The sequence below is a fragment of the Heloderma suspectum genome, chromosome 13 (assembly GCF_057233095.1).
Source record: "Heloderma suspectum isolate Gila_16-S chromosome 13, 16-S_ref, whole genome shotgun sequence".
Classification (NCBI taxonomy): Eukaryota; Metazoa; Chordata; class Lepidosauria; order Squamata; family Helodermatidae; genus Heloderma; species Heloderma suspectum.
Genome location: NC_139470.1, coordinates 7,734,759 through 7,751,732, shown reverse-complemented (window position 1 = coordinate 7,751,732; position 16,974 = coordinate 7,734,759). Strand labels below are relative to the sequence as shown.

Sequence of the window (16,974 nt, the reverse complement as noted above, 5' to 3'; positions counted from 1 at the left end):
TCTCTTAACCTTTTGCTCCTTCTAAAGAAGCCGTTTTCAGACTTCCATCCATCAAGGGAACCCTTTATACATTCCTTTCTCCACCAAGGAGCCCCTGTGTATTACAGCACACCTTAGAATCCTCTGTACGCTCCCCATTTATGTGGGATATCAGCCAGGCATCACATCCTGTGCAAACTGACCTGGTTCTCACATAACGGCTTAACTGTGGGTTAATCAACCCATAGTCAGTTGCAGCTGTGCAGCAGCAAGTATGCACACTCATCACTGCCATTTTCCTGAACAACCCAGGAATGCCCCGATCTTAGGTTGTTATTACATTTGAACCCTGAAACTCTGGATTGTTGGGTTAAGTCTAGGTTGTTGTCTCCTAAACAACAAACCCAAAGTTTCCAGGTTTGCACATAAGAGTAACCCAGCAACGGGGCATACCTGGGTTGTTTCAGGAAAGCGGGCAAATGGGTGCGAACCAGCACATTCGCTCGCTTGTTCCTGTGCACTCAAAAACAAACCATGGGTTGTTAACCATGGGTAGTTTGATCATGTGAATTGGGTCTGTGTGTGCCTAGAATGTTCCCATTATCCCTCCCCCCTCCCGTGGCAGTGCATGGTGGGGAAACTTGCTTGTCTCACTAAGGAAACCTAGGAACTGAAAGCTACTGTGTGGGTTTTAGCTTCCAGCATGTTCTCTATGAAGTCATGTACTTTTTTCTCTCTCTTTCTGTTGGATAGTTATATAGCAGCGCACACATTTACTGCCAACAGCATGGTGGGAAGAAATAGAGATGATGCAGTCCCTGTCCACAGGGTTTACAGCCTCCATAGACAGCCAAGTGAGGTATAGGATGGAGAGGTTGGAGATTTAAATAATGGGTTTTGTAGTAAGGCCAGAGAAAAACAGCTGGAAATCAATAAAGCAGTGAAGGGAGGCATTGGACGGTGAAGAGCAGGAACTTAGGAGAGGTAATGTAGCTATAAAACAAGCATTAGGAGAGGGGCTTTGTGATTCACATGCAAAAGATTGCAGGTTAAATCCCTGGCATCTTCAGGTAGGGCTGGGAAAGATCTGGGCCTGAGATCCTGGCTGCCAGTCACTGTAAGCAATAAACTCAGTTGGAGGTTCTGTTTTCTGCAAATTCTATTCCAGTGGTCCACAGGAAGTTTGCAGAACAGTCAGGAATACTTGGCCCTGTGCTCGATTTGTTTTTTCTGACCAGGACCAGATTATGGAAGCAGGATAACAAGACCCTGGCCTAGTGTCCACGATTTACATAGCACAGAATTGTTGCCATAATATATTTTCTCCTAAATTTACCCGTTAAAAGGCCCTTCTCAGCAGCCTGGCTTATGACCATAATTTTCATTAAATGGCAGGGGGGGGGGGGCAGCGATGCCAGTGCTGAAGAAAATCAAATGTTATTACGGCGTGAGCGAAGTTTGTGCTTTGATTTGTAGAACACAAAAGTAAAAAATCTAAGTGGCCTGCCAAGAAATAAAGTAGTGGCCTGTGAAGAAAAAATAACGTTTGAGCTAGATGGTCTTCTTGCTATAAGGCAGCTTCTGATGTTCCTAGGGAGGGAAGACCTTGCCTGGAACGTAGCAGAGTGCAGGGTGGAAGAGACACAGATGAGGGAGGAGAGATTAATAGGGCCAGTAAAGTATAGCAGATCAGTCTGGGCAAGGCAGCAGAATGGAACTTGGGCGATGGGGGAGGCTTAGCTTGTATTCCCCCCCCAAAAAAAAACCCTCCCTATAAGTGGGGATGCTAGTAGATCTGGGAAATTGGTGGTCTTGACCCCTTTTCCCTGTTGCACTCATGTTTTTTCCAAGGAGGAACATTGAAAAATAGCGTCCCCCCACCTGTAGCCTGAACTGGCATGGTGGTATCTGTTCATCCTGCTGCATCTGTGGACCAAGCCGTAGTTCAGACCTGGAAAGAATACTAAGCATTGGGGAGTAGTATTCATGTGGAATATCTAGTCCAGCCTTCCCCAACCTGGTGCTGTTCAGATTAAGTATTCCCCAGCCAGCCCTGTTGGCTGGGGGATTCTGGGAGTTGTAGTCCCACACATTTGGAGGGCACGAAGCTCAGGAAGGTGGATCTAGTCATTCCGAAGCTCTTTGACAGCTGTATGGGAATGGCAGAGATCATACGTTTGGATAGCCCTTTTCACGAGGCTTTCCTCCAGTTCCTTTATCAGGGTCATCTTTACTCTGGGAAGCTTGTGCATGCATAAGAGGTGTTTGTTTGGTTTTAGCTTGCCCCAGGAGAGCGGTTTAAGTGCAGGACTAGTATAGCTACTTAATTTTGTTATAGAAGATGGAGGAGGAGAGAAATCTAGAAGAATGTTGGTGGAAGAAAAAACTGAGGCAAGATTTGGTGGCGTGCAGATATAGAGCAATGCTGTCCAGTTATAATTAGATGATATAAAGGGATAGAAGGGGTGGAAAAGCTTCTCACCATAGTCCATACGATACTGGAGACCTTGATGACATATGTTTTAATTTGGAAGAGTGATGGTAGCCCCTTTCATTGGCTTGGTACTGTACTGAGCATGTTTATAATTGAATTTCACTCTTCCCCACCAATATACTTCACAGTATTGTGTGGCTTGCCTGAAATTACAGTAATTTTTAAACTAACAAGAGTATCATTTTCACATCATTGACCTTCTTTGAACATCTTAACAGCATGTCAGTTTTCTTTCGTTCTGTAAATGCAAAGGACCTTTGTTCTCACAGACCTGTCATTAATTAGTTGAAAGTCTACAAGGAAAAACAACTCTCAATAAGTGAAACATAAGTTTCAGTTGTAGACTGGGAAATGTAAACATGTAAACATTTATTCCAGTTTATTTAGCACTCTTAAAGTGCTAAATAGTCTTTGCAGACTTGGGTTTACCTAGCCAGCGGTGGCCAAATTACTGCCCTTCAGATGTTTTGGCTTACATTTTGCCCACCTCGGCCTAGGCCCATTGAATCTATAGGTGTAGGCATGGGTAACTTGTGTATGGGATCAAGATATTAATATGCAAAGTACTTTGCAGTTTTAATTCTCACTGGAGCCCTGTGACGGATCTCACTGCTAGGTTGACAGCCCAGTGATAGAGTTCGTGCTCTGCTTGCATGAACTCCCAGATTCCATCCTCAGCATCTCCAGATAAAAAGGGTCTCAGGTAGCAGAGTTTGGAAAGATTTCTTAGCCTGAGACTTTAGAGAGCTGCTGTCAGTCATGCTTTGGGGCCAGACAGGCTAATGGTGTGACTCTGTGTAGAGCAACTTCACATGTCATTAGTTGCTTACACTTTACAGCTTGGATATCTGCTGCTTGAGAGTTCAGCACTGGAACCTGCTTTCCAGGGTCCAGATATAGAATCAGTATGCTTCTGATCATGTGCAGAGAACACTTTCACAAATTCTGGAGCCTTCCAGATCGAATATTGTGCCTTCCTTGCCCCAGTGCTGCCTTCATTTGAGGTTAAGAAGAACAGTGTAAGGGCCTCACTTACAAGTGTTGTCAATTGAATGAAATCTTTCAACTCTGTTTTTCGGCTCTGCTTTCCCAGTTTTTCTCCAGACTGACTGAGCGATTCGTATATGGTGTGGATGTTCTAGTAGATACATTCTGGAGAATATGGACAGATCTTCTGGATGTCCTTGGGATTGATGGTAGGTGTGGAAAAAATTTACAGAAGTCTGCTAAATATGAAGGGGATTCGAATAAAATTAGTATTTACAATTTCTAGGGGGTAGTTGTTTAGTCTACTGCAGCAAAAACAACAAAGGGGCTGTTCACACAACATGCTAACCCACACTCAATGGTTGAGTGTGGGTTGTTTTGAACCGTGGGTTGTTTGTTGAACCGTGGGTTAGCATGTTGTCTGAACGCAGCCAGGGTGGCTTGTTAACCATGCAATGTGGCTAATTTTCTCAAATAAACCCATTTGAGAACCCATGGTTTGTTGTTGGGTTGTTCAGGGTGGTTAACAAGCCACACTGGCTGCGTTCAGAGAATGCGATAACCCATGCTTCAGCAAACCAACCCACCGTTTGAAACAATGCACACCCAACTGCTGAACGTGAGTTAGCATGTTGTCTGAGCAGCCTCAAAGAGTCTTGTGGCACAACAAAGGCCAACAAACTAATTCTGGCATAAGCTTTCATGGACTATAGCCCACTTCATATGGAGCGTTACCCAGAGCTTCAGGTATATATATGGTATATATGGTGGTGGGACAGGATTGTAAACAGGGTGGTAGTGGGAGTAGTAGACATACTTTTTGGTTCACAGAGTGCTACAGTAGTTGTTGTACAATAGTTGTTAAACCACTGGGGTTGAGCAAGGACATCTTCGACAGCAGTTAACCACAGCTTCCTTTAAGGCAGTTGTACTATATCCTTGCTCAGAGAGGTGTTCACTACTGACTCCATCCACAAGGCTAGGCTAGTGCTGGCTGCCTGTATTAGCCAGGTTGGGAAAAGATTAAGAGAGCACATGATGGGCTGTGCATCTCGATGGATCCTGTCTATATCAGGCTATGCATGATAAATGTATCCATTGCGAAAGGACAAGCAGAAACCAAGGGCATCTTTTCCGTAGATATCTAATTTCATCCCCCCCTATAGATACATGATCAATAATAGCCATGGATGACATGAGGTAGTTCTTCGTTTGAATGGGTGGGTTTATGACATTGTACTGTTCCTGTAGTGGGTTCATGCATAAGGCACAGGATTGAATACATTTGCCCAGAAATTTAAATCCCTATCTGGAAGTCCAATTTCCATTAGGCAGACTTTCATTTCTCCAAAGAGGTGGGGGAAAACCTTGCAGTTTCTTCTCCTCTGCTTATAACTGCTCAAGGGAAAAGAGGAAGAAGGACTTTTAAAAGGTTTTTTTGTACTTGAACTAAATGCATTTTTTTGTTCAGTGTTCACCCCGCTTTTCCCTTCCATTTTGTACTAGTTGACGTTTCCAAGTGGTTCCAGGGGCAGCCCCAGGTAGAGTATATAACAGTAGTCCTATCGTGATATAAGTTGTGCACATAGGACAGGGGTTGGCAACATATGGTCCTCCAAATGTCTTGGCCTACAACTCCCATCAGCCCTCAACATTGGCTGTTCTGGCTAGGGTGATGGGAGTTGTAGGCTAAAACATCCTGAGGGCCACAAGTTGCCCACTTCTGATGTAGGACCGTGGCCAGGTCTGACCATACCAGGAATGGATGCAGTAGGCACACCAGTTGACACCCAGCAAAAGCACTCCAGCATGAAGTCTCAGCAGAGGAATTGCCATGATGAAATCATGTGTGTAGAATCATTCCTTCCGAACTCATTTGCTGCTTTTAATGTGTTGTCCATTTGTTGAAGATGTTGCCCATCTTCATGGTTCCAGGTAGCGACTGTATCTGATGAACCTTTCTTCTTTAATTTTCAGGTTCCAATTTGACCCATTATTTCAGCCCCGGAGCCCTCGCCAACAGCCCTGCTCGTGCTCTTTTGCTGATTGGCGCAGTCTTGCTTTCCTATTGGTTTGTGTCTCTCCTCCTTGGGTTCTTCTTTTATCTCTTGCATGTGCTATGTGGCCGATTCTTCTGGATCGTGAGGGTTGCCCTCTTTGCGCTGTCCTGCGTGTACATCCTCCAGAAGTACGAAGGCGAGCCGGAACATGCGGTCCTTCCCCTGTGCTTTGTCGTGGCTGTCTATTTCATGACTGGGCCAGTTGGCTTCTACTGGAGGAGGAATAGCCATAGCACTCTTGAAGAGAAGATTGACCACCTTGACAGCCAAATCAGACTCCTGAATATACGTCTTTCTAGGGTGATTGAAAACATGGACAGAGGCAATGACCAATGAAACAAGATTTAGTTCACCTTTGACACCAGCTCTCTTAGGAAATTGCTAAGCGCTGTCTCTAGTCCATGAAAAGTTAGCAAAGCAACAAACCAACACTGGGGTAAACAATGTGCAACGTTAAATGTTAAGAGTAGTTTATCTAGACAATATACTGAAAGAAAAAACAAAAATTACACTTGTAAAATAATCTTTAGCTGTATATTCAGAGATTTTCCTCCATGAGTAGAATTTTATCCGCTTACTTTTTTCCAAGCACTTAAAACATCTTTTGTAAAATGTTTTTATAAAGGCATATTAAGTAGTCTGTTTAAAATGACTAACAATTCAACTGAAGCTTTATGCAGATTTGACATTTTAAAAGAAGGAAGAAAGCTTAAAAGAATTCTACGAAATGCTTCTGCTGAGAAACGTTGTTTATAGGGGTCAGTTTCTCACCTTATTTTTTATTTTATTTTGCTTTCACCTGTGACTTAATTTAATTGCTTCGAGTTGCCTTTTCGTATAATTGCAAAGGAAGGTGTGTGTTCTAGCCAGATCAGAAGGTCACACATTGTGGCTTTTAATGACAAGAGAGAGCATCTTTGGGACAGCAAGTGCCCGTTAAAGCCCCCCCAAAGTGTTTCTTGTGTGTTTTTCCTTAGCTAGTCATACTGTAGATAGGCAGCCCTGATAGAGTTCCAGCGAGGGGGTTCCAGTGTGCACATAAACTTGACCTGTCTGTAACAGTTTCCCCCATTCACTTCAGTGGAGAGGGTTGCCCTGTATGTTCACACAGAAGGATACATTCTTGCTCCATGGTAATGAATCAGAACCACTCATTCCGGAGCTCTGTTACCAATGAGTAAAGGTGCAGATCACCAGAACTGCTCCTGCAAAAGCCTTCCTTGAACCACAAAAGCATTGCTGTGTTCTATGAAATTCCCACCCGTTTTAGCAGCGCTTAAGCAGGAGACACTGACCAAGAAAATTGGATTGTTTTAAAATATCGCTGGAAAGGCACAGTGCACAGGCAGTGCAGAGCTGGTCTTTGCAATACAATATTTTCTGAGCAGAAGTAATTTTAAATATACATTATGCATTGTCTTTAAAGAAAAGAGAGAGCTCCCCACCCCACAACAACCTCAGGACCCCTAGCAGCTTCATTTTTAAAAAGCAGGAGATAAAATAACATTGCTAAAACATTGGCTGCTGAAATCATTCTCAGGACCAATAAGCGGCAATAACTTATAAATCATACTTTCAGGAAGATCCGGTGCTTTTCTTCACTTGAAGTCGGTGTCATCTCCACAGTGGGTGTCTGGGGAGGACAGTCATGTTCAGAGTGCCAGGATAGAAAGAAAACCCACATTTGAGGGATCAGCAGTAATACTTCACCAGAATAGCGATATGGGATTCATGCTGTGAAAGGTGCCCATAAAACAGTGATGAGGCAGGGTGAAGTTTTCTACCTAGAACTAATCTTCTGTTGCCTCAGAACCAAATCCTTCCTAAGCTCCTGTTGCACTAAATTGTTATTTAAGTCATATTCAATAGCATGCTATTTCTTGGGAAGACTGAAAAAATATCAAGGGAGCCTGGAAATGCTCAGCCAAGTCCTGTCTGGTAGAGTGCCCACTAGTGCCCATAGGACTGGGCAGGATTTGGCCAGCTTCATTGCTTGGGTTGGATGAAACCGGAATTGCCATCCATATATATATGATGTAATTTTTAAAATGAAACTTGCTGCTTATGCTGACAATTATTGGCTGTTCAGATTTTTAAAAACCCAAACAGCCAGACAATAGGTATCTTTTTTAAGGTATCTGAAAGTGCGTTTCAGCATTTATTGAAAGTTGGCTTACAGGTAAGGTGTGTGTGCGCACGTGCGTGTCTGTCTTCCGACCCTCTGCTGTCAACTTGCTCTGGAGTTACTATCATTGACCTAAAATGGAACTACTTCCTGAGTAAGTACAGAGGACCACAACCGCCCTCTGCAATCAAATGCTCCAATTACTGTTGGGAAAACAAGTGCATCACTGGATTTCTTTTTAGTTGAGAAAACAAATGTAAAACGTATTCCTGTTGCTCAAAATCAGCTCATCGTGGTGGTTATGTAGGAAGAATGTATATATTTTTATACACAAACATTTAACTGTATAAGGTTATTGTTGAGAGAAATACTGATGTAAATTTCGCACACTGTGCTTGGACAGTATATGTAAAATTGGCTAACCTGGTGTGTGTCTCCTAGTTCTCTCCTGCCCTCTTCATTTATGTATGGTCTGTTTTTAAGATTAGACAGGAGCACAAACTATTGTCCACTGTACTTGAAAAATGTTCTGATCATTACCACGTAGTGCAGCTATTATGCTTTTGAAGGTAAATGTGATGTTGCATTAACTTTTTTCTCCAGTTCTATAAAATGCAAGCACTGTGTTTCCTGTAGTTGGCTCCTGAGTTCCGTTTTTCATAATCTCATCCCTAAGGGGACTTCTCTGTTTTTGTGCTGCTGCTGTATTTGAGACTCTGGAGCCCTTTTATGGAGAAGAGGGCACCTTTATCACTATTTAACTGAGGGTTACTTCGGGAGACGAGAATTTAAGTGACACGGCTGCAGGCACTGCAGTTGGCCACTGATAGAGGTAGGAATAAAACTTAGGCCTAACTACTAACTTAGGCCTATCTAGTTCTTGTCCTGTGGATTTTAGGTATATTTCGGTATTGCTGCCTGCTGGGATTTCTTCAGCGTAGACTGGGGTTGGATTTGCACAATGGTTTTATTCCTCTGCAAGGTGTCTTCTTGCATTTACCTCAACTGGCCCCATTTTGGTCAGAATTGCAGGCAGCTGAGCACAAATTGGTTCATAATGGGCAAGTGTAGGTGTAACATTCCTGATCTCTTACCCATGGTTAGGAAGCTCACATTCTTCCTTGGCAAGTGAATGTTCTGCTTTCTGTAACTGTACTGCTCTACATCTGCATTGGCACCAACCTTGGTTAATACTAACTAGGTTTGTCCTTGTAACCATGTTTACAAAGCAACCCTGGTTAGCATTATCCAAGGTTAGTACCAATAGAGAGACTGCTCCATGACAGCTAAAGCAAGCCACGGAAGGGAGTGAAGAACACATGTCCCCGAAAGGATGATGCATGCAAAACCCCACACTCTGTACCTTCTGTCTATGGTTAGATTGGCCCAAGGTAGGTGCAACACTCCCAATGTGAACGTGTGTTGAGCTATGTATACTCCTGGTGTACAAAAAACTATTGTGCATGTCTTCCCTTTGATGATCACTGATAAATGACCCATCTTCAGTTCCTCACATATTGAAAGCTACTGCTTGAGGGAACCCAATCCTTCTTTGGAAATCACAGTGTAGCAGCTTAAGGGATAAAAAAAAAAGCTGAAAGAGCTCCGCTTTTTGCCATTTACCCAAGATTAGACTGCTGTGCAGTATCTTGTCATCCATCGGTACAAATGTAGTAGAAGCATCATCCGATGTCTCGATCTTGTTGACAAACAGAACAGAGTTGCTGTATTCTGAATGTAATGCTTTTTAAGAAGTGAAACGATATTCAAGTACCGTGTACCAAGCCTGCTGTAGCTTAATGCCATATTTTGTCCTCTTCGGTGTAAATCAGCTTTTTAAAAGCTTGTTTGCAGAGTTAATATGGATGGTTCGTTGTTTCTGCTGTAGCTTTTTTTTTGATGGAGGTAAATTCTGTTTCCTGTGACTGAAGAGCCACCCCAGTAATCTGTATTCGGCAGCTAATGATCTATCTTGACCATTTGTTTTTTTCTTTTCGGGGGAGAACATTAATTTCTACTGTGTTCTGCATGTGAATTTAAACTTCTTGGATGATTCCATTGAGCTATGATGCCAAGTGTCATGTTTTGAAATCTGTCCTTTTTTTCTGTTAAGCAGAAGAAAAAAATATTGAGCATAACGCTGTTTATCTGCACTGAATATAGTGATTTCGTAACCTATTTTGGACATCTGAACTCAAGTATTAGGTAGTTTTTTTAAACAAAAACCAAAATTGTGTTGTGTTTAAAAAAATGATTTTTGTCAGAAGAAAATGTATGTATTGTTTTAATCTATGATCTTTAGGGAAATACTAGGTTCTACTGATGATGATGTGGAGTAGCCATGAAGATTTCAAAAGCTATTTTTTAAACTCAGCTATTCATGCCATTATTTATTATCTGACCACCAGATCAATGTACTACTATTTAGTGGATTGTTTGTAGACTGATTTCACAACTGAATTATGGTGTTGTGACCAATTAAAGCTTAAATGTTTACTGTAACTTTGCAATGGAGTGTTTGGGGGTCATCTTTTAAGGTGTTATTCCACTGGTTTGGGGACTGTGTTCTGGGGAATCCTGGGGCACTTTGGAAACAGGTTCAGTGATAAGAATATTAGTTAGAAGCGAACTCCTGAAAGACGGCCTGCCCAGGACCCACCATGACTAACCTTCCTCTGCAATACACAGTTGCAGAAGAACATTTGAGTGCATTCTAGCATGAGGGACCAGGGCCCCCCTATGAGCCTAGCCTCTGCTGTGCGTGGATGTGCAACACAGAACCATTTGGAACACATGGGTTCCTTGGCCATCCAATCAAAGTGGAAAAGTTTGTCTCCGTCCGTTAAAACCACTGGCTTTTTTTTTAATTTCAAGGGTGGGCCGCACATAGTCTGCGTAACTATTGTGCAGCATGCAGGACTTGGTAGAATCCAAGAACTGAATTTTTGAGAAAGCTAGATTCTAGTCTTCATGGGTTGGATCCAGATTTAGTCATTCTCAGAGTAGATCCATTGAAAGAAATGGGGCTTCAGATACTCGACTCAATCTGGATCTAACCCATTCTCTTTTTGGAGGTCAAATCAAGTATCTGCCTGGCCCAGCACTCATTGGCCATACAGCTTGCAAGCAACACATCATGGCATCCCCCCTCCCCCCCCCGCCTGCCCAATTGGTCTCCAATTTTGGGTAATCCAAGGTATCTGAGCCTGGAGATACTATTTTTAGATATCGCCTCTCTAATAGCAGTCAATAACCTATTCTTTGTAACTTTATTTAATCCTTTTTAAAAACCATCTAATCTAGGGACTTGATGCATTCTTTGTGCTTGTCCTTCCTTCAGCCAATCAGTTTCAAAGGCTGACTTTTAGGACTTTCAGAGATAATTCTCTGTGCTGTCTTCACACCATGCTATCGCCTATGTTGATCCTGATTAATGTGGCATCTTCTATTGATCCAACTCTTATTAGAGGAGCTGATCTTACAGTGAAGTACATCTACCCATTTACCTCAAATCAGCACTCTGTAATGTTACCTCCTGCCAGCAAGGCATGCCTTGAAATTTAAGGAAGCAGCTTAATCTTTTACAGTCTTGTAACGGTTCTCATTGTGCAGACTTTTTTTTAAAAGCCCCAAAGAATGGTAAAGCATGCTTAATCTGGATTAAGCAATCATGCGGTTCATAGAATTGTATATGTTTTGATCCTCAAACTAGAATTTTGCCAGCCATGGACGCTTAGGGCGCAATCCTATGCATGTTTAGACACAGAAAAGGCCTACAACTCCCAGCATGCTCCAGCTATAGGGCACAATCCCATGTGTGTTTTAGACACAGAACAGGCCTACAACCCCCAGCACGCTCCAGCTATAGGGCGCCATCCTGTGCATGTTTGGACACAGAACAGGCCTACAACTCCCAGCACGCTCCAGCTATAGGGCGCCATCCTGCGCATGTTTAGACCCAGAACAGGCCTACAATTCCCAGCACACTCCAGCTATAGGGCGCCATCCTGTGCATGTTTGGACACAGAACAGGCCTACAACCCCCAGCACGCTCCAGCTATAGGGCGCCATCCTGTGCATGTTTGGACACAGAACAGGCCTACAACTCCCAGCACGCTCCAGCTATAGGGCGCCATCCTGCGCATGTTTAGACCCAGAACAGGCCTACAATTCCCAGCACACTCCAGCTATAGGGCGCCATCCTGTGCATGTTTAGACCCAGAACAGGCCTACAACCCCCAGCACGCTCCAGCTATAGGGTGCCATCCTGTGCATGTTTAGACACAGAACAGGCCTACAACCCCCAGCACGCTCCAGCTATAGGGCGCAATCCCATGTGTGTTTTAGACACAGAACAGGCCTACAACTCCCAGCATGCTGCAGCTATAGGGCGCCATCCCATGCGTGTTTAGAAACAGAATAGGCCTACAACTCCCAGCACGCTCCAGCTATAGGGCGCCATCCTGCGCATGTTTAGACCCAGAACAGGCCTACAACCCCCAGCACGCTCCAGCTATAGGGCGCCATCCTGTGCATGTTTAGACACAGAACAGGCCTACAACTCCCAGCACGCTCCAGCTATAGGGCGCAATCCCATGTGTGTTTTAGACACAGAACAGGCCTACAACTCCCAACATGCTGCAGCTATAGGGCGCCATCCCATGCGTGTTTATACACAGAATAGGCCTACAACTCCCAGCACGCTCCAGCTATAGGGCGCCATCCTGCGCATGTTTAGACCCAGAACAGGCCTACAATTCCCAGCACACTCCAGCTATAGGGCGCCATCCTGTGCATGTTTAGACCCAGAACAGGCCTACAACCCCCAGCATGCTCCAGCTATAGGGTGCCATCCTGTGCATGTTTAGACACAGAACAGGCCTACAACCCCCAGCACGCTCCAGCTATAGGGCGCCATCCTGTGCATGTTTAGACACAGAACAGGCCTACAACCCCCAGCACGCTCCAGCTATAGGGCGCCATCCTGTGCATGTTTAGACCCAGAACAGGCCTACAACCCCCAGCACGCTCCGGCTATAGGGCGCCATCCTGCGCATGTTTAGACCCAGAATAGGCCTACAACTCCCAGCACGCTCCAGCTATAGGGCGCAATCCCATGTGTGTTTTAGACACAGAACAGGCCTACAACTCCCAACATGCTGCAGCTACAGGGCGCCATCCCATGCGTGTTTATACACAGAATAGGCCTACAACTCCCAGCACGCTCCAGCTATAGGGCGCCATCCTGTGCATGTTTAGACCCAGAACAGGCCTACAACCCCCAGCACGCTCCAGCTATAGGGTGCCATCCTGTGCATGTTTAGACACAGAACAGGCCTACAACCCCCAGCACGCTCCAGCTATAGGGCGCCATCCTGCGCATGTTTAGACCCAGAACAGGCCTACAACCCCCAGCACGCTCCAGCTATAGGGTGCCATCCTGTGCATGTTTGGACACAGAACAGGCCTACAACTCCCAGCACGCTCCAGCTATAGGGCGCCAGCCTGCGCATGTTTAGACCCAGAAGAGGCCTACAATTCCCAGCACACTCCAGCTATAGGGCGCCATCCTGTGCATGTTTAGACCCAGAACAGGCCTACAACCCCCAGCACGCTCCAGCTATAGGGTGCCATCCTGTGCATGTTTAGACACAGAACAGGCCTACAACCCCCAGCACGCTCCAGCTATAGGGCGCAATCCCATGTGTGTTTTAGACACAGAACAGGCCTACAACTCCCAGCATGCTGCAGCTATAGGGCGCCATCCCATGCGTGTTTAGAAACAGAATAGGCCTACAACTCCCAGCACGCTCCAGCTATAGGGCGCCATCCTGCGCATGTTTAGACCCAGAACAGGCCTACAACCCCCAGCACGCTCCAGCTATAGGGCGCCATCCTGTGCATGTTTAGACCCAGAACAGGCCTACAACCCCCAGCATGCTCCAGCTATAGGGTGCCATCCTGTGCATGTTTAGACACAGAACAGGCCTACAACCCCCAGCACGCTCCAGCTATAGGGCGCCATCCTGTGCATGTTTAGACCCAGAACAGGCCTACAACCCCCAGCACGCTCCAGCTATAGGGTGCCATCCTGTGCATGTTTAGACACAGAACAGGCCTATAACCCCCAGCACGCTCCAGCTATAGGGCGCCATCCTGTGCATGTTTAGACCCAGAACAGGCCTACAACCCCCAGCACGCTCCGGCTATAGGGCGCCATCCTGCGCATGTTTAGACCCAGAATAGGCCTACAACCCCCAGCACGCTCCAGCTATAGGGCGCCATCCTGCGCATGTTTAGACCCAGAACAGGCCTACAACCCCCAGCACGCTCCAGCTATAGGGTGCCATCCTGTGCATGTTTAGACACAGAACAGGCCTACAACTCCCAGCACGCTCCAGCTATAGGGCGCAATCCCATGTGTGTTTTAGACACAGAACAGGCCTACAACTCCCAACATGCTGCAGCTACAGGGCGCCATCCCATGCGTGTTTATACACAGAATAGGCCTACAACCCCCAGCACGCTCCAGCTATAGGGCGCAATCCCATGTGTGTTTTAGACACAGAACAGGCCTACAACTCCCAGCACGCTCCAGCTATAGGGCGCCATCCTGTGCATGTTTAGACCCAGAACAGGCCTACAACCCCCAGCACGCTCCAGCTATAGGGCGCCATCCTGTGCATGTTTAGACACAGAACAGGCCTACAACCCCCAGCACGCTCCAGCTATAGGGTGCCATCCTGCGCATGTTTAGACCCAGAACAGGCCTACAATTCCCAGCACACTCCAGCTATAGGGCGCCATCCTGTGCATGTTTAGACCCAGAACAGGCCTACAACCCCCAGCACACTCCAGCTATAGGGCGCCATCCTGTGCATGTTTAGACCCAGAACAGGCCTACAACCCCTAGCACGCTCCAGCTATAGGGCGCCATCCTGTGCATGTTTAAACACAGAACAGGCCTACAACCCCCAGCACGCTCCAGCTATAGGGCGCCATCCTGTGCATGTTTAGACCCAGAATAGGCCTACAACCCCCAGCACGCTCCAGCTATAGGGCGCCATCCTGCGCATGTTTAGACCCAGAACAGGCCTACAACCCCCAGCACGCTCCAGCTATAGGGTGCCATCCTGTGCATGTTTAGACACAGAACAGGCCTACAACTCCCAGCACGCTCCAGCTATAGGGCGCAATCCCATGTGTGTTTTAGACACAGAACAGGCCTACAACTCCCAACATGCTGCAGCTACAGGGCGCCATCCCATGCGTGTTTATACACAGAATAGGCCTACAACTTCCAGCACGCTCCAGCTATAGGGCGCCATCCTGCGCATGTTTAGACCCAGAACAGGCCTACAATTCCCAGCACACTCCAGCTATAGGGCGCCATCCTGCGCATGTTTAGACCCAGAACAGGCCTACAACCCCCAGCACGCTCCAGCTATAGGGTGCCATCCTGTGCATGTTTAGACACAGAACAGGCCTACAACTCCCAGCACGCTCCAGCTATAGGGCGCAATCCCATGTGTGTTTTAGACACAGAACAGGCCTACAACTCCCAACATGCTGCAGCTACAGGGCGCCATCCCATGCGTGTTTATACACAGAATAGGCCTACAACTCCCAGCACGCTCCAGCTATAGGGCGCCATCCTGCGCATGTTTAGACCCAGAACAGGCCTACAATTCCCAGCACACTCCAGCTATAGGGCGCCATCCTGTGCATGTTTAGACCCAGAACAGGCCTACAACCCCCAGCACGCTCCAGCTATAGGGTGCCATCCTGTGCATGTTTAGACCCAGAACAGGCCTACAACCCCCAGCACGCTCCAGCTATAGGGCGCCATCCTGCGCATGTTTAGACCCAGAACAGGCCTACAACCCCCAACACGCTCCAGCTATAGGGTGCCATCCTGTGCATGTTTAGACACAGAACAGGCCTACAACTCCCAGCACGCTCCAGCTATAGGGCGCCATCCTGCGCATGTTTAGACCCAGAACAGGCCTACAACCCCCAGCACGCTCCAGCTATAGGGCGCCATCCTGTGCATGTTTAGACACAGAACAGGCCTACAACCCCCAGCACGCTCCAGCTATAGGGTGCCATCCTGCGCATGTTTAGACCCAGAACAGGCCTACAATTCCCAGCACGCTCCAGCTATAGGGCGCCATCCTGTGCATGTTTAGACCCAGAACAGGCCTACAACCCCCAGCATGCTCCAGCTATAGGGTGCCATCCTGTGCATGTTTAGACACAGAACAGGCCTACAACCCCCAGCACGCTCCAGCTATAGGGCGCCATCCTGTGCATGTTTAGACCCAGAACAGGCCTACAACCCCCAGCACGCTCCAGCTATAGGGTGCCATCCTGTGCATGTTTAGACACAGAACAGGCCTACAACCCCCAGCACGCTCCAGCTATAGGGCGCCATCCTGTGCATGTTTAGACCCAGAACAGGCCTACAACCCCCAGCACGCTCCGGCTATAGGGCGCCATCCTGCGCATGTTTAGACCCAGAACAGGCCTACAACCCCCAGCACGCTCCAGCTATAGGGTGCCATCCTGTGCATGTTTAGACACAGAACAGGCCTACAACTCCCAGCACGCTCCAGCTATAGGGCGCAATCCCATGTGTGTTTTAGACACAGAACAGGCCTACAACTCCCAACATGCTGCAGCTACAGGGCGCCATCCCATGCGTGTTTATACACAGAATAGGCCTACAACTCCCAGCACGCTCCAGCTATAGGGCGCCATCCTGCGCATGTTTAGACCCAGAACAGGCCTACAATTCCCAGCACACTCCAGCTATAGGGCGCCATCCTGCGCATGTTTAGACCCAGAACAGGCCTACAACCCCCAGCACGCTCCAGCTATAGGGTGCCATCCTGTGCATGTTTAGACACAGAACAGGCCTACAACTCCCAGCACGCTCCAGCTATAGGGCGCAATCCCATGTGTGTTTTAGACACAGAACAGGCCTACAACTCCCAACATGCTGCAGCTACAGGGCGCCATCCCATGCGTGTTTATACACAGAATAGGCCTACAACTCCCAGCACGCTCCAGCTATAGGGCGCCATCCTGCGCATGTTTAGACCCAGAACAGGCCTACAATTCCCAGCACACTCCAGCTATAGGGCGCCATCCTGTGCATGTTTAGACCCAGAACAGGCCTACAACCCCCAGCACGCTCCAGCTATAGGGTGCCATCCTGTGCATGTTTAGACCCAGAACAGGCCTACAACCCCCAGCACGCTCCAGCTATAGGGCGCCATCCTGCGCATGTTTAGACCCAGAACAGGCCTACAACCCCCAGCACGCTC

At 47.0% G+C, this 16,974-nt stretch overlaps 1 protein-coding gene across 1 annotated transcript in view; it reads left to right on the top strand.

The window, feature by feature from the left end:
* The window catches only part of BRI3BP (BRI3 binding protein), a 40,415-nt gene extending 31,151 nt beyond the window's left edge, over positions 1–9,264 (top strand). Inside the window, exons 2-3 of the mRNA XM_084820121.1 lie at positions 3,567–3,669; positions 5,438–9,264. Of these exons, the coding sequence (XP_084676247.1) occupies positions 3,567–3,669; positions 5,438–5,856 (522 nt within the window). The 3' untranslated portion in view covers positions 5,857–9,264. The remainder of the gene's footprint in view (positions 1–3,566; positions 3,670–5,437) is intronic.
* Positions 9,265–16,974: the final 7,710 nt, after the last annotated feature.